This window comes from Pongo pygmaeus, chromosome 14, assembly GCF_028885625.2.
Source record: "Pongo pygmaeus isolate AG05252 chromosome 14, NHGRI_mPonPyg2-v2.0_pri, whole genome shotgun sequence".
NCBI classification, from domain to species: Eukaryota; Metazoa; Chordata; class Mammalia; order Primates; family Hominidae; genus Pongo; species Pongo pygmaeus.
The window spans coordinates 117,148,353-117,174,934 of record NC_072387.2 but is presented as its reverse complement, the minus strand read 5'-3'; the positions used below and the strand labels follow the sequence as shown (position 1 = coordinate 117,174,934).

General features: G+C 40.5%; 1 protein-coding gene across 2 annotated transcripts in view; it reads left to right on the top strand.

The window, feature by feature from the left end:
• NALF1 (NALCN channel auxiliary factor 1) overlaps positions 1-26,582 on the top strand; it is a 703,465-nt gene that overhangs the window by 641,843 nt on the left and 35,040 nt on the right. For both annotated transcript variants that reach the window (XM_054446500.2, XM_063651135.1), the window contains exon 2: positions 15,505-15,676. In XM_054446500.2, the coding sequence (XP_054302475.1) occupies positions 15,505-15,676 (172 nt within the window). The remainder of the gene's footprint in view (positions 1-15,504; positions 15,677-26,582) is intronic.

The window sequence follows — 26,582 nt, the reverse complement described above, 5'->3', positions numbered from 1 at the left end:
TCCAGGGTCTTCATCCAATGTAGCCTGCTCTCTGGAGGCTTTGCCATTTAGGTAGTGGTGTGTGTTTAAACCCCAGGAACATACCAAGGTCAATAGTTTTCCTTCCAGCTCACTGACTCTTAAGAAAACAACCTTCATGCAGGGGACTAAATTCTGTAGACTATTGAAGCCATAGTTCTAAAAAAAAGTTAGAAATGTCCATGTGTGTGGCAAGTAGAAAGTTTTTGTTTCTTTGTTTTAATGTGTAAGGAATAGCTCAGGTCCAGTTCCAATGTCAGGGAAACAAGCAGAAGGTGTTTCATTCCTTGATAAGCTAACGACATCTGACCTCATGTATAGAAAGTGTGTGTGTGTGTGTGTGCGCATGCGTGTGTGTGTGCGCATGCGTGTGTGTGTGCATGCGTGTGTGTGCATATGGCGAGAGTATGGCAATCAGAATTCAGGGGATGTGATGGTCCTTTGGTTTGTGTGTTCAGTATCTCTATGGAAAGAGCAAGTTGATTGCTAAGTTTACTTTATTATTTGAGCTTTCAGAGTGAGTATTTAAAGATCTATTCCATACACACTGTTGATTGTCTGGGTCCCACCCCATCCCCACCCCCCACCATTTCGTTGGTTGAAATTTAAGTTTAAATGTCACCTGAGGCCAGGTTCTGTGGTTTACACCTGTAATGCCAGTACTTTGGGAGGCCGATGCAGGAGGATTACCTGAGGCCAGGAATTCAAGACCGCCCTGGGCAATACAGTGAGATCCTATCTCTATTAAAAATGTAAAAATTAGCTAGGCGTGGTGGCATTCACCTGTTGTCCCAGTTACTCAGGAGGCTGAGGCAGGAAGATCTTGAGCCAGGGAGGCTGAGGCTACAGTGAGAATAAAAACAATAACAAAAACAAAAAATAAAAAATAAGGCCAGGCGCAGTAGCTCACGCCTGTAATCCCAGCACTTTGGGAGGCCGAGGCGGGTGGATCACCTGAGGTCAGGAGTCCAAGACCAGCCTGACCAACATGGTGAAACCCCATCTCTACTTAAAATACAAAAATTAGCCAGGCGTGATGGTGTGTGCCTGTAATCTCAGCTACTCAGGAGGCTGAGGCAGGAGAATCACTTGAGCCCGGGAGGTGGAGGTTGCAGTGAGCCGAGATTGTGCCACTGCATTCCAGCCTGGGTGACAAGAGCGAGACTCTGTCTCAAAAATAAAATAATAAAATAAAATAAAATAAAATAAAGTAAAATAAAGTAAAATAAAATAAAAATAAATGTTACCTGAATACTCCCATTTAGGTATGAAACTGATGTGCTTGCTTTGTTTTATTTCCATTTGTTCTTTCTATTGTTATTGTTGTTTTTCAGTGAGGAATCATTAAAAATATCAAATTATTAGCTGTGGAGACTCTCATTTACCTAAGAATAATCTAATAACCAATTTCTTTTCTAATTTTTAAACCAAAGTTCAATATGAGATTTGTGTATTAAAAAGTGCAATTTGTATCACAATCAGTACTAAGCCATAAATCTTTATCATTGTTATTGATTTAAAATTATCTTTGAGCCTTTATATATTTGCAGTTGAAAGAAAATAATTTGTTAAGGTGCTTATTTCAGGATCCATGGCAGTCAGCACAGCAAAACACATGCTAGGAAAGTAAATGGTTAGTTTTAAATTGTAAGACATTGCTATGGACATAAAATCTATTAGCTTTTTTAACCAATTAACCCATTTTTTACCTTTTTTACCAATTACCAATTTTGGGCTGAAAATATAAATATATATAATTTGTATTATATTTATATTATATACATAATTCAAAAATGGAGGTATCATTTGTATATACAATGACATATCTTATTGATGAATATAAATATGCACTCTCAAGACAGAAAATTATTAAAATTAAATGTCCAGATTTTATTATATGTTTTGCATAATGATATATGTGCTTTCTTAATTTCATTTTTGCATATTTCAGTATTATTCTACATGTTTGCCAGGCTTTACTCTGAGCATAAAACTGGGTACTGCCATTTAATTCCAAATATATAATGATCAACTGTCTGCTCCAAAGCTGCACCTTCCAATGTTACCACCAATTTTATTATTAAGGATTGTTAATTCCATTGATTATAGTTTTCAATAATAATGAATAATATTATTCATTAATCAATAATCAATTAATAATCAATAATTAATTAATTAGTAATCAATTAATCAATAATGTTATGATTATTCATAACCCATTATTGTATACTAAAAACATATTTCTGATGGTATGTTTAGCTCAGGATAAAGAAGACATGGGCTAAGATAGGCCCTCTGTTTCTGCCGAAGTAGCAGAGAAAAGTCTTCTTTCCTAGAGTTTTGTGCCCTAAGCACATTTGCAGGGATAAGTTCAAAGACTTGTAGAGTGTGTACTTATATTCTTAACTCTATGAATAGGAGGATGCTCATTTTTCTCTAAGATACACACAACACACTTAGAGAACGGAAAATGCGCTATGTTATACTAACTTCACAGGGGTTAGACCGCAGCAGGTCAGTGGAACACAGGGAGCACCCAATGAGAAACTGTCCTTGAAAATGTTTTAGGGAGGAATTCTAAAGTCTTGCCTTTCAACTTAACTGTGTATCTTCATTTGATTTATGGAACCATTGTTCATGAGTGAAATCTATTTTTATGTTCTGAATCTTCCCATTCAAAGACATGTTTTCTCAGCTTTTAAACAATAACGTGATCTAAAAGGTCAAAATAATACATTCTGCTGAATCTCAGTATTTACTGAGGAAATATAGAAACATGGCAAAAGTTAGGAAGAAAAATGTTTCCTTTTTCTGCTGTCCACAAAAGTTGGTGGAACATTTATGACTGCAAAAAAAATGAGTTATTAACACTGTTTGGATTGAATTCAACAGATGCTCTGACTTTCTTATATATGTGTGTGTATGTATACATATATATTTGACAACTATAAATATTTATATGTAACAACACTTTCACAAGATGCCAATAAATTTAGTATGAGCATTTACATATCTAAATCTCTCTTTGGCTCTAGAAACTGATGCTATGCCAACCAGAACAAAGAAATAGTAGCTTTCACTACTGTCACTGCTAATAAAATTCAGCATCATTACAGCTTATACAAAATTGTACTTATTAGCCCAATTTCTATTGCTTGCCTTAAAAAAAATGTATCAGAGAAAATGGATGCCATTAGTTTAGTTTGTAGATTAAACTAATAATAATAATGGCAAAACCTTGATCAAGTAAACAAATCCCACTAAATAGAACAGGAATGTGTTGCTAAGACCAAGGCCATTTGGATTCACCCTGAGCTTGTGTCTAGAGGCATTCTTTCATTCATTCATTCACTCAGGCACTAATGGCTGAGTCATGCCAGAGGCTAGGCCCCTCCTGCGGAGAGTTCACTGCTGCCTAAAGACAGACCAGTTTCTTGCCCTTATGTTAATATTCGGGTTTTGCCTAGTCAGTTATATAAAGTTCATTAAAATTTGCTTACATAATTCAAGCAAGTGCTCAGTTTTAAATGTCTGTGCCACACAATTTGACAATTTACATAATTTATTTCAGTGCTAAAGAAGTTGACAATTGCTGTTTAACTTAAGTCAGGCTTCTCCTAAGTGGGACGAACACACACAGGACATGCACAAGATAATCTGTTAAAGTATGACAAGAAAATAATAAATTCTTCTTGCAGTTATAATTTTATCCTAACCTTTGCAATCACTTGTGCTCTGTGTGTGTTGTATAATGTACACATTATATAACAGTTCATGTGTATATAAATGAATATTTATGTAAGGGAAATATGCTAAAAATCTCAAAGGGGTAGAGTAATTACTAAAAATGTTTAGCAAGTACATTTAAAACATATACAAGTTAGTGTCACTTTTGTATAATTTAATAGTTAAATAGGTGTTTCTATGGGGAATAGTAACCCACAGAAAGAAAGGAGGACTTAAGACCGGGACCAGAAAAATAGGCTTCTTAATTGGAGGCGGCGGTTACTTCTAGTGATAGGCGATTGTTTTTTCCGGATATAATGCTGGCTCCTTCCTAATTAAGATTAGTATTACTCATGTCACCAATTTGCAGGGTTTCAAGCTTGTGTTAAGATCACAAACATTGTGAGCCTTTGCCATCTTTAGAATCTTTCACTCTAAAGCAAAATGCACATAACAGTTGCCGAAGTGCCTTCTTTGAGCTTCTTTGAAAACAGCCGCATTTTCTTTGAGCTATAGAGTGCAGCATAGAACATGTCTGAATCTCCAAAGCTTAACCCCAGAAAATATATTTCTTGCAAGCCACAAACAACTCCACACTTACAGTATCGTGAGTTAATATTTACCTCTGCATGACTGGTATAGAATAAAACACATTTTGATGTGGGGTGGCGGGGTGTAGGGTAAAATGACCTAAAAGCTCACCTTGGCTCTGTTACATTTTGCTATGGGACTTTGTCCACATTGCTTACATTCTCTGAGTCTTGGTTTTCATATTCATAAATTAGAATAGTATCACTCACATCACAGACACCGTGCATTGAAAACACCTGGCAAAATAACCGATAGTAAATAGTTCTTTTTTATTTTTTTACCTTGTATTTTTTGAGACAGAGTCTCACTCTGTCACCCAGGCTGGAGTGCAGTGGTGCAATCTTGGCTCCCTGCAGTCTCTGCCTCCTGAGTTCAAGTGATTCTCCTGCCTCAGCCTCCCGAGTAACTGGGATTACAGGCATGTGCCACCACGCCCAGCTAATTTTTGTAGTTTTTTAGTAGAGACAGAGTTTTGCCAGGTTGGCCAGGCTGGTCTTGAACTCCTGACCTCAGGTGATCCGCCCACCTCGGCCTCCCAAAGTGCTAGGAATACAGGCATGAGCCACCACGCCTGGCCTTGAATTTTTAAAATTTCAATAGCTTTAGTGGTACAAGTGGTTTTTGGTCACATGGATGAGTTGTATAATGGTGAAGTCTGTGATTTTAGTGCACTGGTCACCTGAGTACTGTACATTGTACCTTACAGGTAGTTTTCTATCTCTCACCCCGCTTTGCAAACTGCCCCATTCTGAGTCTCCACTGTCTATTATATCACCTTGTGTACCTTTGCACACCCCATAGCTTAGCTCCCACTTATAAATGAGAATATGCAGTATTTGGTTTTTCATTCCTGAGTTACTTCAATGCAAACTTGCTGCAAAAGAAATGTTCTTTTTTCATGGCTAAGTAGTATTCTATGGTGTTCAAATATTATATAAATTTCATTATCTCCTTCCTTCGTTTGCTGTCTTTCTCCATGCTCTGCCCTTCCTCCCTCTCTTTCTCATATCAGAAGCACACTAACCTCCGCCCCACTCCTCTCTCTGACATGCCCATCTCACTCCCTCAAATGGTGTCCCCTTCTCTTCTCCAGAAACGCTCAGCCCCCATTGACTTCTGCTCCCTCCACACTGAGGTGCACTGACGGGAGCACTCACAGCGGGATTCGTCTTACCCTGGCTCCTCGAATTTTACAGCACTATTTCTGATGCCAGGGAAAATGTCTTATGATGAAACTTTTAACCTGCCTTCTGCCTCTGCTCCCCAAGGCACCTATCTACTGTCAGACTCCAAAGTTGGCTGTCAGTAAAAAATGTAGGATTAACAGACAGATTGGATGGTACCTAGGCAGCCAGTCCTCTGTTTCACGGTAACAGGCTACAAGTCTGTATTTCAATTAGAATACTGAAGTGTTCACTCTGACTTTTTAAATATGTAAATTCTAATAGAATCACTGGCATTTTTCTGACAGTAATGCAGACCAGGTTTAAATAGGCAACATGTTTAAAGAGCCACGTGACACAATCCTACTCCATTCCCAGGGTGCTGGTTGGCTCTTAATTTACAAAAGGGGTTTGCATTCATACCTTTCCCAGCTTCTCACTAGCAGGACACATTAAGATAATGCAGAAAACAACAAAGATAGTGTGGTGTTAGCTGCTGTTTCTTGAGGAGCAAATGTGATGACAAAATCAGAAATGCTGGTATCTGTGGGAAAAACAAAGAATGCAAAGAGCCTGCTCTACTGAGGAACAGCAGATTTTCTTTGAGCAAAAGCAGATTATTCTTGTTTCAATTACTAATTTTTGTGACTCTGACATTGGTAAAGTAGGGTGGCAATCATGCACTCTTGGTACACAAGTGACCTGACAATATGGCCAAGAAGTAAAACTGTTAGATACATACCAAAAGCATTATATATTCTAGTTCTACAATGTGCACAGCTATGTAAAAGTATCAGATTCTTAGGTAACTAACTATAGTTTATTATGTCACATTTTCCACCCTTTACTTTGGATTATATGAGAAAGTTATGCATTAACTTTCTTTAGACTCTTTTTTTTTTTGCCCATTTCTACTAAGTGAGGCTGTTATAGTAAGTTCCTTTCTCTTTGGTTTTATGAAGAAACGAATACATCTGCATTTTATAGTGAATTTACTGATTACTTATTATAGCTCTACTCAGTGCGTTGGTATTATTGGTATTTTCTAATAATAGATTGTAGATTATGGAAGATAACATTCATTTATTAATCATCAGTTGCTCCTTGAATTCTTATATAAGTTCTGGAAAATAGGGAAAGCCTAACACATTCTCTCTTCTCCTATCCTTGGTGAATATATTATCCCTTTATATCCTTAGATTAGTTTCAGATTTCTTATTTAAGACTCAATTCAATTTCCCTTTCTTTAGAAGACTGATTTCCCACTTTTTAAACCCTTTTCAACATTCTCAACTCACTCAAGGTGTGGAGCCCAAAATTGAATTTATATTGAAGTGTTCACTTGCTGCCTTTTTGTAGATATAAATTTTAATAGGATCACTGGCACTTTTGTGACAGTCAATACAGGCCAGGTTAAATAAGTGGTATGTTTAGAGGACCATAGGCATGTAATACTCTGCATTTCTAAGGCGTTGCTTGGCTGAGAGTCCACAAAAGGTGCTTTCATTTACTACCGGCCCATTCTGACTCTAGATAAGGCTATCGAGTTATATCCATCCATGGCCAACACTCAGAAGTAGTCTTATGGAGTGACTTTCTTCTTTTTTGATGCCCACAGCAGAGCTCCCACCATCTTCGTCACTAACATGATAATCCGGTGAAGGCAGTTTGTTAAAAGAGATCTTCCTTCACACCAAAGGAAATGCTTCCTTATTTACTGTGAAGTTAATTCACTGGTTATTATCATCGTTAATATTCATTTCTGGATATATAATAGAACTGTTCTGGAAAGGTATGAATTAGTATAACCTCTCTGCTCAACACTTTTTGCCACAATCCCAGCCAAAGTAGTGTGTCCGTTTAAATAACAGCTATAAAATATACTTTGCCCTATGAAGCTCTGTGGGCCTTCCCGCCATGAGCTCAAAACAATAAACTACAACATTCCCCATCTTTGTGTGACAATCTTTCTCAGCTTGCAACCCAATCCCATGTTGTGCTTTAGGACCTGAACCATGAGGTCTTTTTGGAAGGAGAGTTTCACTTCATGAAGTGGACTTTTAAAAATGTATTTCTTTAGTTTTTGTTTGTTTGTTTGTTTTGTTTGTTTGTTTTTGTTTTTGGCCTTCAGTAAGGCCACGGGGTTGGTCATATGAAAAGGGATTCCTAGGATTTAATATGTTGGGGGCTCATCAAGGTTCCTGGTTTGAGTCTCTGCTCTGGGCAGGATCTCAGGGCCACGTGGACTGGCTCTCACACTAATCAATTGCGGGGCATCATTATGCAAGCCCAAAGGCCACTAATTTCCAGTGGGCATTCCACTGACGGTAAATTTCTGCCAGATACATCCAGGGCGCTGGGGATACAAGAAGGCACAAAGCTTGGCCCTCATTCCAAGAGCATAGGCTCTGGGAAGGAGGCAGACGAGAAGACAGCATCACGTTTACTGAACTGCCGAAGAAGAGCTCATTGCAGGGTCTAGAGGGAATGCAGGGAAGGCTTCCAGGTGAGGTCACATAGGATGGACAGGAATTAATAGGCTGAGGGATTCGTGAGGGAGGCGGAAGGAAGAGCCTGGTGCAGGGCCACCGAGGGCACGCTGCACATTGAGTGACCTGCTTGTCACTCCTGCAGCCAGAGAGCAGAGTGCCGGGTGGGAGTGGGCAGAGATGAGGCTCGAGTGCTCAGCAGGGCAAGGTCGCAGAGCTGTGAATCTGTTAAGAGCTTTGAACATTCTCCTGGGTGTTGCTGTGGGATGGGGTGGGGTGCTGAATTATTAAAAATGAAGTAGTGGAATAATCAAATTAATTTTCTATAGATTGCTCTAACTGCAGCATGAAGCAAGAATTCACAACTGAAGGCACAAGGGTAGGCTCCACGGGGTATATCCAAGGCAGAAATCCAAGTGAGAGATGGCGATGGCGTGAGCAGCACTGGTGTCAGTAGAAATCAGAGATTTGGGCAGACATAGAGCTATTGAGGAAGCAGGCTCACAGGGCGTGGTGATTAAAGAGCTGTGGAGCGTGGAAGAGGCACCCGGATGACCCCCACGTTTCTCACCTGCTTCCCTCCGAAAAGAAGAGGCCGAATTCCACTTTAGAGTTTGTAGTGCTTGAGGTATTGAAACTGAGTGAGAGAGAGAGAGAGAGAGAGATCAGCATTGGTAATGAAGATTTAGGCTTCACTATTTTAAAGACTACAATTGAATCACGAGGATGGATGGTTGCCCAGAAAGAATGTGTAGAAACAAGCTTGGAACAGAAGCCGGAGGGATACTAACATTTTGGGGAATGGCAGGGAAAACAAACAAACAACAGCAACAGCAAACAAATGAAGATGGAGAAGGAGGGGCAGAGGACTAAGAGGGACGCCAGGATAAAACAAGTCCCCAAGTCCCGGTGGCATTTCCGGAAGCTGTTCAATCAACCATGATCAGGGCTGGCAAGAGGTCAAATAAGACAACAACTGATTTTCCAGCTGGATTTGTCAGCAGAGGGGCCAAGGAGCTTGGAAAGAAGAATCTCAGTGGAGTGGTTCGAGCTGAGGACAAATCATAGTGAGATGAAGTGAAAGATAAAACAAGGAGGATATTGAGTGTTTCATGAGACATTTATTAATGAGGAAGAGAGAAAAAGAGAAAACCAAGTTGCCTCTGTATCATAGTTAGGACACGTTTTCCCTTGCATAGCGCTGGAGACATATTTGACAAATGCTTCTTGGTTTCCCTTTTTTCCTAAGCCCTGTGCAGATTATCTCTGGATGGGCACATTCTCTATTTGCGAAAGCACAGCCGAGTTGATCTGCTTTTCACTTTCTGTTCAATCATATGTCTGGGCAGCTCCATGATGCCATACCCTGATTGGCCAACTGGGCTTGCGTTGGCCCCTGTGATTTTCAGACTGATTCCCTCTCCTGTATAAATGGAGTCTGGGATGCTGGCGTGGATGGGCACTGCAGGAGCCTCATTTTGGTGTTGAGACTGGTTTGGGTGGACTGGGAAATGTGGGACAGAGCCAACAAGCTCAGGAAGCCCTGAAATGTAAGGGAATAGAGCAAGTGTGATGACAGGATTCAAAACACGGGTCACCACCAGAAAACAGGAAGACATTTGCATTTTACTTCAGGAAATGGAGCCAAGACAAACCCCTGGAAGGCAAGGGGTGCTGATGTCATAGGACCCCCAACAAGGGATCAAGAAGCTTAGAGTGCTGCTCACCGCCCATCCTTAGCTTACTCCACAGACTCAGCTCAGCCTCAAGCAGTGGGGCCTTTCTTGTTTCCCTTTCAGAATATATCACGATTTCCAATTTCTGGGTGCAATGTGCTTTCACCAGACACTGACACAGACATAGCAGAAAGCAGACATTCAGACATAGGAACGTGAAAATTTATTTTGAGTTTCACCCTCACTTAAAACTGTAGCAACATGCGTGATGCATCAAAGTGCATTAGCCTGAGGCGGTTGCTATCGCAGACCAATGCTTACATAACCAATTATTTCACCCACACATACCCAAAACTCAGGCCGCTAGCGGGGTTAGAGCTGGCAGAAATGGAACTAATAAAATGTATCAACAAATGCTACAAATGTGAAAGGAAAGTTAGTCCTTACTAATAAGTGGGGGAAAAGGGAGAGCAGCTGCTTAGCCTCTTGATTTGAAGCTGACAACCATTTTTAATATCTGACATTTTTCTTTGTGATAAAATATATAGCCAACATGATATTTTTTCAGCAGGCTAACATATATTTACATTATAAATCTTCTACCTTGCTCTAAAATAGAGAGATAGATTTTGGAGATGGGGGTAATATATATTTAAAAAGTAATGAGAAGCTGACCTTCTGCTGGAAAAATATTAATCATAGGGCATTTTTTGAAAGGTTCTGCACAGATTAGCTATCTTCAAATGGAATGCCCAGAACCAAGAGAGGACATGAGGACACCACATAGGCACACCTGCCAGCCGTCTATACGGCACCATTGTTAACCATGGTGATCCTGGTCCCACGTAGGAGTTCTATTCACAAATGCGTGGGCTACTTCAGGATTGTCCTGACTTGCGTGTAAAGCATTTCTTTCTAGAGTTCGTGGCTTCACATCACTCCCCGTAATCAGGAAGCAAAATACTCCCCCTCGGTCTGTCTCGAGGCTGTGCCGTTATAACCAAAGCTTTAAAAAAAAAAAAAATCTTCATTAAGAGTGTGAAAATGAGTTTGCTAGATGAGCTCTCTTGGGTTCTCCTTGGTCTCTTCAGCCTTTGCTGTCCCTGATCACCTCTTCAAACAGGCCTGCGTGACCAAGGGTTTCTCAGCTGAAGCAAACGCAGGGAAGATGTGGACGTAGGTCTGGAAGTAGAGGGTGGGGGCTCATACAGCCCACTCTGCAGAACTGCAAGTGAGTTTCAAGATGAAGTGACTTGCAAAAAGCAAAAAAGAAAAAAAGAAAAAGGATATATGTTCAGAATGAATAATACTCAGGTGATGCCTTCCCAATAACATGGAGTGTAATTTTAACAGCCGCCCAGGAGCCCTGGGCATCTGGCGTCCAGGCCCCACCTAGTTCAACTGTCATCTGCATCTTTCTAGACCCCACTTCCGACATTAACAGAGGCTCAGCTAAGTTGTCTCTAAGGCTTTCCACCCTGGAATGTCTCACCTTAGTGACTCCAGAGACCCCGACGTATCCAACGCTCCCTTCACTTTCTGTCCTCTCAGAAGAGTTCCTGTTACAAGAGTTCCCACTGAAAAAAACTGTGGACTGGGCTGTGGAGAGAGTTGAATTCCACTTATTTGCTGCCTAATTTCCCTGTATACGTTTCCTTATTTGTAAAACATTTCCCAAACAAGTCTCAAGGGTTTTATGAGAAAAGATAGCAAGAGAGAAAGTGCTTCAGGGGAAAAAGAGAAACATCGATTCAAGTATTAAGTAAAAATGATGCTGTCATTTGGACCATTTTTCTAGTGTAGTCTGCTCCTCTTCCAGACGGCACCTTGAGAACACTGTATGGTGGGCAGCTGTCCAGCAAAGATTGTGATAGTCAATAGTCATTTCCAGAGGACACGGTGGAGGAGCGTGGGGGCGGTGGGCCATTTGAAATACTCTTTCAGAGCATAATTTCCTGACAAATCAAGCTACTTCTTGGGTAGAAGGAGGCACTGGCCATCAAAGGGGAGAGTGGGTGGATGTCGGCGGGCCATTACTCTGTCACAAGAGACCTCGCACACATTTTTATTCCTTCCCACAATTATTCTTTCATTTCATATAATTATTTATACTCTGCAGTGACACATAGAAAAGCAATTTACCTAATATTTCTCTCTATAGGAGAAGGCCAAGCCATTATAAAAAAGATTTCTAGCCTTCTTTATACTCCATAGTTCTTATGAAATAAGACAAATATACTCATTTTTCATGATGTGCTTTTGTTTGAAAGTTCGTTATTACTTTTAAGATTTAGTCAATTTGTTCTTCTAGCGTGGTGCCACCACAAAACATCCTTTTCAACAACTTCTAGAAAGTTGCAAAACTTCTAGAAAGACATTGGGAAGTGTCTTGGAGCCATGGCCTTCTCTCACCTTCCTAACATAGGAATCTTCCTCACCAAGTTTTGACAAGAGTTATTGAAAGTCTATTGGAATTTTTCTAGTTCTAGAGAACTTGGCACATTTGAAGATAGCTCATTTTATTTCTGTGCATCTCTTCCGGCAGGAAAGCTCGTCTTTATATCATGCTGATAGCTACCTGTTTGTTTTTCCTGTTGTCTTTGTTTTCTGATTCCACAATTTATTGTTTAAAGCCATCGTCATTGGCACATAGCCGTTTCTCAGACACGAGATAACTGTAAGAACCTCGCCCCTCGTTTGCTCTTAGCCGCAGTATATTCTTAGGTATTCTCTGTTCTTCACATAACACAGTTTTCAGGTGTTTACTAACGTGCTATTTCACTTTTCAAGTAATCATTTTCAAGATTCTAGAAGAATTTTTGTTTATGTCCCATGCAAACTTTTTCCAGTTTATTCTGAAATATTTTTAGCAAATGTGCTGTATGCTTTGCCTCTTTTATTGTAAACACATCTACACAGAGAAGATAAACCCTTCAGTTATGTAACATTTGCTTCTCATCCTTAATCTCTTAAGTAGCAATAAAATATTTCTCCTCCGTCCTTCGGATTTCGATTCAGCTCACATGGTTTCCCCTACTTGTTTTCTGATGTATCTTACCCCTAGAGCTAAAATTTTAGAAAATATTTAATACTCAAATGAGGAATATTCATTGCACACTCAAAGCCCAGGAGGTAGCTCATAACGGATGCCACAGTGGAGCCTGGCCGGAGAGGTCGATATAGCCCAGTGTATAAGGTCTGGGATTCTGCCGGCGGCTTTAAGGTCTGGGATTCTGCCGGCGGCTTTGCAAATGATGCTCGATCACTTTTCTTCATAACTAGTACTACCTGATACTTAAAAAAAAATGCTGTGATCTCTTACTAGTTTCTTTTTCTTTTCTTTTCTTTTTTTTTTTTGAGTTAAAAAAAAATCTGCAAAGGAAATATAGCGGAAATAGAATTTAAGGAACCAGAATAAAAATAGATCTGTTCCCATTGGGCAATGCTGAGGAAAGTGGTTGCAAAGAGGATGGGTAGATCTGAAGAGACTCCAATACTGGACGCCCCACTGTCTGCCAGAGAGGAGACATTGTTTCTTAAGACTTTATGGCTGCAGGATGCGATTCCCTATTCAGAACCCATTTTAACTGGAATAACGGTGGAAAGGCAACGTGTGGGGGAGCGGTGGGAATGGGGACCCCAATTTGGCCAATGAAAACATGAGCCACTTTCTGGAATTACATAGGGCTTTCCTTAAAGAAAAACAGGCAACTCTAGACTTTAGAATCCCAGAAGTGTGCGGAAAGCAAGTTGTCCTCATAATAGAATGCTATTTTTTGAACTGCAGGTATAAGCCTATCCTGCTTCCTCTAGTACCTGAGGAAGGTCATTAAGCCCAGGAATCAGAGGATACATGGCTCATTCTTATAGTACAGCTTAGTTTACTTAATAAATGTCATGTCGTATTACGTATCATGTCATATTACACAAACGTCAATGTCTATGGCATTTTGACAAACGTTTTCAACTTCCCCATGGTTTGGTTAAGAAATCATTTCATTTTTTCTTCTGAAGCTGGTGCTTCCAGCCTCTTGCTGCCGGCACCACCTCCACCTTCACCTGTACCCCTGAGGCAGCCTCTTGCTGTCCCCCTGGGGCGCACAGCCACAGCCCACCTCTGTTTCCTAGTTGGCATAAGAGTTCTTAGAGGTTTCTTCAGCTGTTGGAACATTTTCTTCTAGTGCAGTTTTTCAGTGTACACTGTTACGAGAAGACTCATTCAAAAGACCTGTAAGAATTCTAATTATTTGTATGTTTTACTAACAAGTTACATGGTGACTGTGAGCCATTGATGACTGGCAAAGAAAAATGACTTTTGGCCATTTAAAAGTGTGTCTCACTTTGATATTTATCTCATTTTACCTCTACCCAGTCACCTTGATCACAGAACAAAGCGTCATTTTGATCAACCTAATAAAAAGTTATGAATAAAAAAATACAATCCTCCTTCTACCGTATGGATATTGACCCGGGGCATGGAAGGCCATGCTGATGTTACGTTCATCTGCAAACTCCCTTGTGATTTCATAAGTGCTTTAAAAGTAGTTTTCAGATTAAATGTAGGATAGCTATTAGGAACACAGTCTTTGGAGTCCTACAGAACATGGGTTTGAAGTCTAGATTTTCCATTTCCATTACCTAATATTATTATTAGTTAATATTATTTCTGTGCAAAATGTGACTAATAGTTATGGTCAAAAGTGCATGCTGAGAATTACATGGAAAAAAAAAGTTTACATCTTACTTAGAAAAGAGTATAAAGTTGATAAATACCAGCTATTATTCTTGTTATTATTAAGTATTTATAATCTCTTAGGCTACCTTTAACTGCAGCGCCTCAATTTTTCTAGGTAAAATATAACCGGCAAAATGTTACTTGGATAATATTAACCCTAGAAATAGATAAATAAAAGCCATTAGTGCCAAGGACCTGGAGAATAACTGAATTTCAGTGACCTGTACTGCAAATGGGTACATCTGCCATTGTTGTATTTGAATTTAAGATCAGCTTATTCCTTCGTGTCAGAAAAAGGCAATTTTTTCAATGTTTGTTTTCCCAAATAGCCACCAAAACAAAGAGATGAATGAAGTCCGAGTCCTTTCACGTTTGATGAAATTATATAAATACGTAGCAAACATTGATGTGGCTTGCACATCATCCAGAAGGTTGTAGCTGTGGCTCTGATGAGGCTTCCCTCCTACTCCCAACCACACCACAGCATATGATGTCTGCTCTATCTTGGGTGTTTCCGGACTTTCAGACAGTGAGATTTTTAATGCATTTGGTGTGAGTCATGAATGTAAATGTCCACTTCTGCCTGTTCTGTGCCTCTCAAAGTCCAAGATCTAAACAGCAGTTTCCCAACCCCTGCTGGGCCATCTTTGTAAAGTGCTTCGCGCCATCTAGCGTCCGATGGAGGCATAGACGTGGGACTCCATTTGGAGGGAACTGGCTCACCAGCCACATTGCAGCAAGTAACTACAGCACAGAAGAGCAACAGAGTCAATTATTTATTTTACTTTAGATATCACTGGATTTTGAAAACTTAACTTCCTGCTTAAATCCACTGATTTTCAAATAAGCCACATAAAACTAAAGGCCAAAATACCTTTTGCATTCTATTAGGGATGCAATCAAATACTGTTTTGCTTTTATTGCGGGGACTTTCGTTGCTGTGTTTTTATCACTTGCAGCTGTCGTTGTGTAAATACGCTTTCTCACAATGAGGGCTCTCTTAGGATCCACTTGAAACCACAGCACGCTCACACGCTTCTCACAGTGCCTCTGTCACTGTAACTGTTGTCACGCCTCTATATTTTTCATTCTTCTCTTTTTTTCAGATTGTCTACAAAGCCTGGCTCTGTTCCCAGTATTTTGAAGTCACACAGTTTAACTGCAGAAAGACAATTCCTTGCAAGCAATACTGTTTGGAGGTTCAGACGAGGTGTCCATTTATATTGCCTGACAATGATGAAGTCATCTACGGAGGCCTCTCCAGTTTCATCTGTACAGGTACAGTGCCGGGTGGGAGTCTGTACACCAGTCTCCAGTGGTTTTGCTTTCTTGTATGATGTTTGTTTGCTTTGCTGTTTCCTTTCACTGATATAACCTTGAAGATGCGGCTGGTAGTTTTCCGCACTTTCACTAATAGAAGCACCGAAAGCTCCCCTCAACTGGTCTGGAAATGATTCAGCTTCTGAACCACATGGTCTATCTGTAACTGAGACCACAGTTATTCACTGTGTAAAAGAAGAAATCTGATGGCAAAATATTAGCAATCATTAGATATACTTACATGTGACCTAGTGTAGGTTAGATTCAGCCTGCATTGCCTTTGAATTCCATAAGAACAGGAGACGTGCTAAGGCCAGTGAAATAATGCTTTTCAAATTAGTCAGATGTTTATGTTCTCTTGCCCTATTCTCTTTTTTTATATTTTCTGAGAATTTTTATGTTATTTTATCTGTAAAAAGGATTAAGAGCATTAAAAATATCTGCCTAAATTGTACGTGTGTGTGTGTGTGTGTGTGTGTGTGTGTGTGTGTCTATTAGAGCCACACAACAAGTCTATCCATTAAACAATGTTTACTTCTTTCAGCAAATGAGTCAGACTGGGCAAAACACCAATATCAGCACTCCTTTTCTGGATATTTATAAGCATTACATAATTTAGACAGAATAAGATATAAAGAGCAAGAGTCTTTTTTTTTTAAATAAAAAGATAATTAGATGGTGAGAACAAGACACTTTGCCAGGGTGGTGTGATAATCCGAGTGGTTGCTCTGCCTTTTCTTTTATAACGATAATGCTATATGGCATCCCTGGAATTATGTGGCTCAAGTTGTAGCACATTTCGTTTTCAAGTGTAAGGATAAAACACCGTCATATGTGTAGAGACATATGAAAATGCTCTTCTGACATTAGACTTGCCAAACTCCTCTAAAACAGAGTAGCACATTAAGATGCTCAACATGAGAATTTATCAAATTATTTCCGCATCGCTTATTTACATATGTATTCATTAGCCACAGTGTTCTAAGTGATAAGCTATCAAGAGATAGTCTGCCAAAGCTTGCCCTAAGAACTGGATGAGTATTTCTTTCTTTCTTTTTTTTTTGAGATGGAGTCTCACTCTGTTACCCAGGCTGGAGTGCAGTGGTGTGAACTCAGCTCACTTTAACCTCCACCTCCTGGGTTCAAGCGATTCTCATGCCTCAGCCTCCCAAGTAGCTGAGATAACGGGCATGCACCACCACACCTGGCTAATTTTTGTATTTTTAGTAGAGACGGGGTTTCACTGTGTTGGCCAGGCTGGTCTCCAACTCCTGACCTCAAGTGATCCGCCCACCTTGGCCTCCCAAAAGTGTTGGAATTACAGGCGTGAGCCACTGTGCCCAGCCTGGATTAGTATTTCTTATGCTGCCCAAGCTTGTGGGAAGAACACGTGACTGAAGGTCCGGAGCACTGGCCTTCATCCTGCTTCTATTGTACATTCTCTCAGAGGCACCACCCCTTCACTAGGAAATTAGAAAGTGCAATGGCCAAACCCTCCCCCATGTGGATTTGCTGCAAGGATTACAGATAAGGGAGAAGGGCAAGTTATGTCATTGACCAGCCATAGCCGTTGCACACAAGAAAGTGAAATGCAGAATGATTTCACAGGCCTGTGTGTTATTCTACTGACTTGATGCTCGAGTCATTTTTTATGTAGCTCCTCTCTGCTGGAGGAGGAGGAGCGGGAGGAAGGAGGGAAGAGGGAAAGAAGGGATAAGGGAAGGAGGATATCAATATCTTCTTGCTTTGAGTTTGAGACAAAATTCACCAGACACAGGCTATTAATTCATATTGAATTTTGCATAGAACATTCCACAAATAACCATGAAGATAAGGCCTTCTTTTTTTTTTCTTGTGGGACAATGAGGTACCTGTTTGTGACATTAGGGCTTCAGAGAAGCTATTCGATTTTTATGTACAGGTTGTATTTATGCATTTACACTCACATTGGCTTTTGTCCTAGAGAAGAACAATAGTTTTTGAACCAAGTTCTCAAAGTAGACAAAAAACCCAAATGAAGGGCGAGGTGTTTGCATTTATCTTCTTTTTCCTACATGTATCTGTATTTGTGAATCTGAAATATATGTTTGAATGTTCACCCACTTCCTCCATATGCAGTCAGAATGCTGGGGTAGAGTTAAATCTCTCACTTCACAACATGGGCAGAGAATCCAGTGTGCAGTTTTAATTGTTTTCGAGTTTGGTAAAAACAGCTTCTTCATAGCCATAGCTACATCATTAAGGAAAAGTGGCAGGAAAAGAGAGATTTATCAGATCCAGAGAAAAATGCCATCTCCGTTAGAGGCCCCCTAGGATAATCTCATCACTGAACATTTGGAAACCTAAGAACAGTGGTTCTTATGTCACTTTCAGTTGGGTTAATGTTCATTTTATGTTTAAATTGCTCGAAAATATACAGAATAAATTCTGAAGTCATTTCACCCTGAAGTTCTGTAAAACAATCTGACAGAAAAAGGTGATAATTTTCATATTGACCTTCTTTTCTAAGGTGTTACCTATGCCTCTTTGAAGAATTCTCATCCATGTTGATAACTATCAGCCATCATTTCCCATCATCGGTTACAGGTGTCCCTTAAGAGTGCACTGCTGAGGCCAGATGCAGTAGCTCATGCCTGTAATCCACACAATTTTGGGAGGCTGAGGTAGGAGGATTCCTTGAAGCCAGGAGTTTGAGGCCAATCTGGACAATGTAGCAAGACCCTGCCTCTACAAAATGTTAAAAATAAAAGAAGTAGCCAGACACAGTTATGTGCACCTGTAGTCCCAGCTATTTGGAAGGCAGAGACAGGATTGCTTGAGCTCAGGTGCTGGAGATTGCAGTGAGCTGTGATCCTGCCACTGCACTCCAGCCTGGGCAGCATAGCGAGACCCTGTCTCAATAGAAAAAAAAAATGAAAGAGTGCACTGCTGGACCTGAGCAAGGAGATTTCTACTCCTGTCCATCACAGCTGCCTGCTCATTGCTTATAAGAGTCCCAGACATGGGCCCCAGAATGGTTTTCATCTTGGATGATGTTAGAATAGAGGACAGCGCCCAGAGGACAACTGGCTAAACTGTGGAGTGGCTTGTCATGCTTCTAAGGAAACTAGTAAGACATATGTGCATATAATTTGTTCCCAGATTTTAAGTTGCACATTTTTGGATGTCCATCTTCTACAAATGTACACGGATTTTTAAATAGTTTACATTATAAATAAGTTTGCAAGTAAATGTGAGCCATTTACATTCTGTTTTTTTTCTCTGAAAACAGAATAATAAAAGGACCAGTGTAGTTATAGCATCATTTAATCTCATACAAAATATTTTAATAAATATATCAAAGTTTAAGGGAAAAAAGAAATGGGAAGGGAGATGGTATGCCAAGAATAAAATAAAAAAATGAGAGTAGGTTATGAAACCAAGTAAAATGTAGTAACTTCATCAAAAAGAATTCACCAAGTAAGGTGACCTTCCTCTTGCCTCCAGCAATTTTTCTTTTTGAAAAAAATCATAAAGCATTTGATTTCCACTCTAGATGTTAAAGTGCAATGATTTCTCACTAAAGGAATTAAAGGAATAGGTGGAGTTTCCTTCAAATTCAACAAATTTAATTATAATGGTTTTCCTGCTATTTGAACTGCATCCAATTCACAGCTTCCAGAAGGATGGAGAATTCCCTCTAGGATATCGAGGATTCTTCACTTACTTTTCTTATCGACCTCAAAAAAAAGTATTCTGTAAGCACAGCACGTAACTGCATATGGCTTGAAGACAGATACTGTCCATGTGAGCATCAGTTTTCTTCAAGGTGCTTCTCCTTAGTGACAAACCAGTGGTGTGGTGATTCCTTTTCTTAGAGTCCTTTGTACCCAGAATCTTAGAGATCTCAAGTTCTTGCTGTCATTGTCTAATTGGCTATATACTGATACCTAGGATTCCTATTATTCACAAAAAAGGGAATATCACCCCTTGGAATCAATGAACAATTTCTGTAAATGATCAGGAGTTATTTACCATTTTGGACACACTTACTAAATTCAGTATCTCGTGCATCATTTCTCTATGGTGCTCACATAACCAGGTACCAAATTTGAAAGTTTTAAATATATATATTTCTGATCGTCTGCTACCTATGATCCTTTAGTAAGCCAGGAACTTACTTTAAAAAATGAAATATCTGAGAATACATGTCCATTACTATAGAATGCTTGTGATTGAGGATGTTACAAAAGGTCATGACCAAATGTTCTAACCACGGATTTTGATGACAAGAGCATCCCCGTGCATATGTTTAATTCCAATTCTGTCTTAGGAGATAAAAGGAAAGGCACTTTGCCTGAGATCTCTCTTGAATTTTTTTCTATTAAAGAATAAAACTGACACGTGACTAAAGAAATGTTTTAAAAATTAATTGGAAAGAAATTCTGAGGTGCTGTCAGGGTGAAACATGTCATTTAATGTTAGGCATTATTGAGCTAAAATTTGTCAAGGTGGGTTCTGTTGGGTTTGCAAGCTCAGTTCGCATAATGCACTGCTATTTTAGAAACTCAGTTGCTTCATCTTTAAAGTGAGGGGGTGGAAGTCGTTTTTGGATTCTACGATGTCAGCCCGTCATCGTGGTAATTACGTGGGCTTCCCTCTCCACACTCCCTCGCCTCATTCCAGAGTCCCCTGGAGAAATCCTTGATTGCTTACCTGTAACAGTGAACCAAGCTGAAGAAAACAGAGGCAGCAGAGGAGCACAGGCTGTGGGTGCTATGGTAACAAACATTAAGAAAATTACCATTTGATTGATAGATAGAATAGACCAGCCATGATTTGCTGCTCCCTTACATAGGGAAATTATTGAAGGAATAAAAGTGAAAGTTGGTCTGCTGGGGGTTACTGACAATGCAGATAAAACATATTTTAAGAATTCTATGTAAATTCTGCATTCCATTTTTTTTCTTTTTCTTTCTTTTTGAGCTGTGACAGGAATAAGGTTATGTTTCTGTCTCTGGGGAAAATACTGTGGGCTGCTGTTGTTCCTTACTTGACAGGCGGTTGAGGCTGCAATGGGAGGTGGGCGCCCCCTGGTGGCACCTCTGCGCGCCTGCAGAGAGTCTGAAAGGACGTTCACTGCCTGCAGGCAACGGAAGGGAATAACCCGAGGGGAGGAAATGCATCGATCTGCATATTGATCACATTCGAAGGAATTTTTTTTTAAATGTTTGGCATCTCACGGTTTACTTGTGAGTGGCTTCACAAGTGCAAAAGAAAAAACATTTGCAAAACTCCAGTCCTCACATGACCAGTGAGTTGAGAAAGATTTTTAAAAGACAAAGATGTTCTCATTAGAGGAAAATTTCAGTAGAAAAAAAAAAACTACTTCTGTAGATTCTAATTTGAACATTTATGCCATTTCAATTTATTTATTTTCCCCTGTGTATGCATATGTTCATTTAATTTTTTTAAATCAGGGTTTTTTTTCTCTGAAAACAGAATAATAAAAAGACCAGTGTAGTTATAGCATCATGTAATCTCATACAAAAAATATTTTTATAAATATATCAAAGTTTAAGGGAAAAAAGAAATGGGAAGGGAGATGGTATGCCCAGAATAAAATTAAAAAATGAGAGTACGTTATGAAACCAAGTAAAATGTCGTAACTTCATATGTTCGTGACATCTTCTTCCATTAAAACATTGTACTTTTTGAGGTTTATTTCAGTTAATATCTTTAGGTTTGAGTTCAGATCATTCCTACTTAAGATTGCTTTTTCTGAATTCTATATTCATAAAGATCCCAGCAGGTCAAGTTTGCCTTTGGCAAGGGAATGTATATAGGGAATAGAGGAGGAATTAGGATGTCTGGATTCTGCCAGTAGCTATGAATTTTGGAAAATCGCCCCGACTATAAAGTCTCATTGCCTCACCTCCACAAGTGGCTAACAGTACTGAGCCCAGTGTCAGAACACTCAGTGTCCAGGCCTGCCGAGAGCAGAGGCCTGAGCTAGATGGGACCCTGTGTAGTCCAGCCTGGCGGTGCTTGCAGAGCGGCAGGTGCAGCTGCAGAGGAGAATGAGGTTTTACGCTTGTCTGTGTGGGGAGAGGAAGACACCTGCCTCCAGCTCACCTGGGTGACACTTGTTGGAGAGCAGGGAGAGCTTGTGGGTGCCCCTCTCTGCCTCCAGCTCACCTGGGTGACACTTGTTGGAGAGCAGGGAGAGCTCTGCCTCCCTCTGCCCCCCTCTACCTCCAGACATGCTGACAACTGGGCAGGCCCTGCATGAGCTTGCTCCCCTCGACAGCCTTTGGGGAAATTCTAACACAGTTCAAGTTATCCTTCTGCTTCTCATCACTACACCTTGACTGGTCTAAGAAGATAAATGAAATGCATCAGACCAGGGAGAGTGGAGAAAACCAAGCCAGGAGCACTTGCAGGGACGGGAGTTCAATCAGCCCTGAGAAGTGTCTGTGCTTCAGTGGTGGGTCCTGAGCCAGCTGCCCCACGGAACCACTGAGGGCCCAGCCTGAGCCATGTCAGGGCCCATCACCATGTCAGGGGGCCCCACGGGAGATGGAGCACAGCACCTGATGGCTGTCCTTTTTGATGCCGTTGAGGGAAGACTTAGTGACGTCAGCCCATACTCACTCGCTAACCTTGCACAGAAGTGACACCGTGTCTGGCAAATATTTTCAGGCCCTCTGAACCCTCTGGAAGGAAAGTCACCCTTTGCTCAAGCCAGACCATGCGCACTGCCCTCAGAGAGGCAGTGCCAGCACCTGCACTACTGAGCTGGTGAGTCTGTTCTTAGATGGAAGCTGAATCAAAGCACGTAGTGATCTCCTCTACAGCCAGGAGGTGATAACACACACCCATGACAAAGGTTTCCCTGCACTGGACGTGAGTGAGCGAACTTAGAACTACTGACCACACAGTAGCTGTCAAAGCGGGAAGCCAAATGAAAGATTTGAATTCTGGAATGTCAGTTTAGGAAGAATATGGCCCAGTGAGATTTCCCACAACAGGTGAAATCTTATTCAATGAGAGTATTTACCTATTTTGTCTGCAAGTAAGACATCTTTGTCAAGATGTGAAGAATTTGTGAATTCTTTGTAAGAATTTATGCCCACTTATCCAGTAGCTGTTCTGGATACTGGACTAATTTGAACAATGAAATTATCCTGTGCGATTATAGATTCAGTCAATCTTAGACAAACCAAAATTACTGAAGTCAGCTAGTTTGATGCCTCGAGGATTAACCACTCCCTCAAAACAAGCAATTGCAGAAACAAGAATAGCGCCACATTTCCTGGCTCTTAGTCCAGCATTTGTAGTGGAACAGGAAACGACCAGCCAGCCCATCCTGAAATTCATGTGTAAGCAATTGTTTCCTTGCTATGTACAACTGGAAAAAGTCAGTCAGTAGGTTAACGGAAGGTGATCACGCCCACAGCCTGCTGTCTTTGCATTGCAAATCTCAATGTTCAACAAACATGTCCTGATTTCTCAACATCACACGTCACATTAAAAATGAATGTAACAAGCACTTTGGAACGTAGACATTTTTCTGGTTAAATAAAGAAAAGAAGACTGTCTAGGTCATTGTTCTCAGGAAAATTTTTTGCTTAGATGGCTAATTTTGTCAGATTGGTTAGTGAGATTCTTAGGATGCATACACACACAGACAAATAAATTAGTATAAAGGGTAAGAACAGAGTGCTAAAGTTTCTAAAATGTCTGTGTGAATATTATTATGAATCCAAATCACCTTATCCTTGTGTTATAGATATTTTATAATATATAATAGATTGTATATATAATATATAATATCTATACCATATCAACACATATTTATATAATTTATACATAATTCAAATATCCAATTTGTGTATAGAGATAATCAAAATAGCTAAATTTCCAGATAATGTAAGTAATAAATAAGAAATACCTTAGGTTTAAAAATCGAAGACCAATTTGTAAGCAGAACTTTAAAATTAGTTTTAAAGTTAATTCCAAATAAAAAAAAAGAGAGTGAATTTAATTTAGGCATAGCAGCACTGATGGAATAAAATGTGTAAATTCTCCAAGAAGAAAACTTTAAAATAAACAGTTCAGTTAGGAATAAAACTTCAAGAATGCTATTTTAAGATGATGGGTCTCCGGTTATTGTGTTGTTGTTTGACACTACTGGTTCAGTCCTAAATATGGTATGTTGTACCTTTATTGACCAATTTACGGGGTCAAAAGAGTGACGAACCCAGGCATAGAGAGTCTGAAAATGCCGACCTCGCCACCGAAACACTCCTGCCAGAAAGTAAGGCTCATGGTAACCTTCACTAATAGCTTCTCCTTTATGGAATATGTCATTACCTGAGGGAGTAAGGGAGATGTCTTTTTGGGCTTGTCTTAGGGACATTTGCTGTGTTTTAGTCTTTTTTTGTGTGTAAGTGGGCTGAGAAAGCCCCAGGAAGTCCACCTTCAAATACGCGGGAACAAACATTGCAAGGGAAATGAAAATAATTTCAATCACAAGGGAAATAATTGTCCCAAGATAGGACCTGTTTCTCACTGCATGGTAAATTCTTCTTATAGAGGTCATTTTTTTTTCTTTCTTTCTTTTCTTTTTTTTTTTTTTTTTTTTTGGAGACAGAATCTCACTCCGTTACCCAGGCTGGAGTGCAGTGGCGCAATCTCGGCTCACTGCAAGCTCTGCCTCTCGGGTTCACACCATTCTTCTGCCTCAGCCTCCCGAGTAGCTGGGACTACAGGCACATGCCACCACGTCCGACTGGTTTTTTGTTATTTTTAGTAGAGACGGGGTTTCATCATGTTAGCCAGGCTGGTCTCGATCTCCTGACCTTGTGATCTGCCCACCTGGGCCTCCCTAGAGGGAATTTTAAGATGTAGCATTTCATTGTGAACTGTGAAGAGCCAGAGAAACTTCCTTCTGATCACTTCCAAGGCCTATGATATGTGCCTATACGTTGAGAGATATCTATCAACTTATCAACTTATGGATGGATGGATAGATAGATAGATAGAAAGATAGATAGATAGATGATAGATAGATACATAGATACATAGATAGATAGATAGATAGATAGATATCAATGTATATGCACATATCATAGACCTTGGAAGAGATCACATGGAAAGGCCAATTTTCGAGAAGTGGAGACAAAAGCCAAAATAGTTCTCAATCGCCATCTCTTCATTGCAGTGGCGTGCCTTCCGATGTGGTAAATAGGCAGTTTCACTGGATGAACGTTCATTTTCACTCGGTCCCCCTGGCCCCGCAGCTCCAGGGTCCTTGAGGTTCAACCTCAGAGTTACGTCTGATGCCACCAATGAGTAGGAACAGGTCCTGTGGCCACACTAAAGTCACCGAGACTGCAGCAGTTGATATTACATACTTTTGAAATATTTAAATAAAGTGTGTTTGCGTATGTTTGAATTGATAAGTGGTGCTCATGACACAACATCCAAAAGACACAAAACAGGCAAGATCAAGTCACCTCCCCCAGCCAACTGGCAACTGATGTCATGGGTTACAGACTTATTATCGTTTATTTACTCAGTTCCTGACTAATGGCCATTTGAGTTATTCCTAGCCATCTGTATTAAATGCAGTTCTTCAAGGCATATTTTTGTTGCTGTATCATTTACCACAGCCTGTGAATTTTACTGTAAAATAAATGTCTACCAAGAAGTAGAGACGGATGAAAGAGTCTGCGCATCCATCGTGTGGGAGATGCTTGCCATGTAACCCATTTTTGGCACAGATCATGCCCCTCGCTCGATGTCCTAATTCCCTTAGGAGAGTCTCCAAGCTCCTTAACCTGGCTTGATTTGACCTATTTCCCACCGCCCCCCCAACCTCATTCATCATCAGTTCCTCTTTGGGACCCAACACCCCAGATATAGCCACCCAGCATGTGAAGCCCCACTGCCTGGGATGCCCGTCTGTCAAAGCTTCCTCTGGCTAATCCTGAAGTAACTGTGGCTCCCAGGAAGAGGCCCTCCCTGACCCCCAAGGGGGAGTTTGGAGCAAGTGTGCACAGAGCACCCTGTGCTTCTGCTGCTGTGGTGCTTACTGGGCTGTATTTTAATCCCAGGCCACTTTCCTGTCTCCTTCTCATTTTGGTGAGTTGGGTTAAAGTAAGTACTTATGTCTTCTGGTGTGTCCACAGGACACCAAAAAGTGCCAGACAGATTGTTTGTGTTCAATAAGCAAACATTGGATGAGTTCATTAGTGAGTAGCAACTCCGTCCTTTGAGCAAGAAGAAGCTCTGTGGTGGGAGGTGTCACTCAGGACAAGCAGCGGTCAGCCATGCCCTGCACAGCCTGCAATGCTCCTGCCCACGGGCGTCTGTGGCAATGCTGTGAATGACAAGGGGGCTGATGGTTGGATGCACTTTAACAAAGTGTCCTCCGTTGGGAGTAAGAAAGAAGCACCTCAGTATGTCATATCAAAGCTGTTTTTTGCCCTGGTATCCCACCCTCCTGTCAATGCAGTAGAGAGGCTCCTGCTGAGTGGAGTTCACGCCCGCCGCCACACAACTCCACTACCGGGAATGCTGGAACTTAAAACAAAGGCTGAAAAGTGATGGGGCATCTAAGCTTATGGAATTTACATTCTGAATGGGTACCCCAAACTGAGTGTCATTTGTTCAATTGTATCCCCTGTTCTCCAAATTCAGATGTTGACATCCTAACCCCCAGCACCCCAGAATGTGACCATATATGGAAATAACTTGGTTATGGAGCTCATCAAGTTAAAATGGGTCATTAGGATGAGCTCTAGTCCAATGTGATTAGTGTGTGTGTTAGTCCACTAGGGCTGCCATGACAAAATACCACATGCTACAGGGCTTCAGC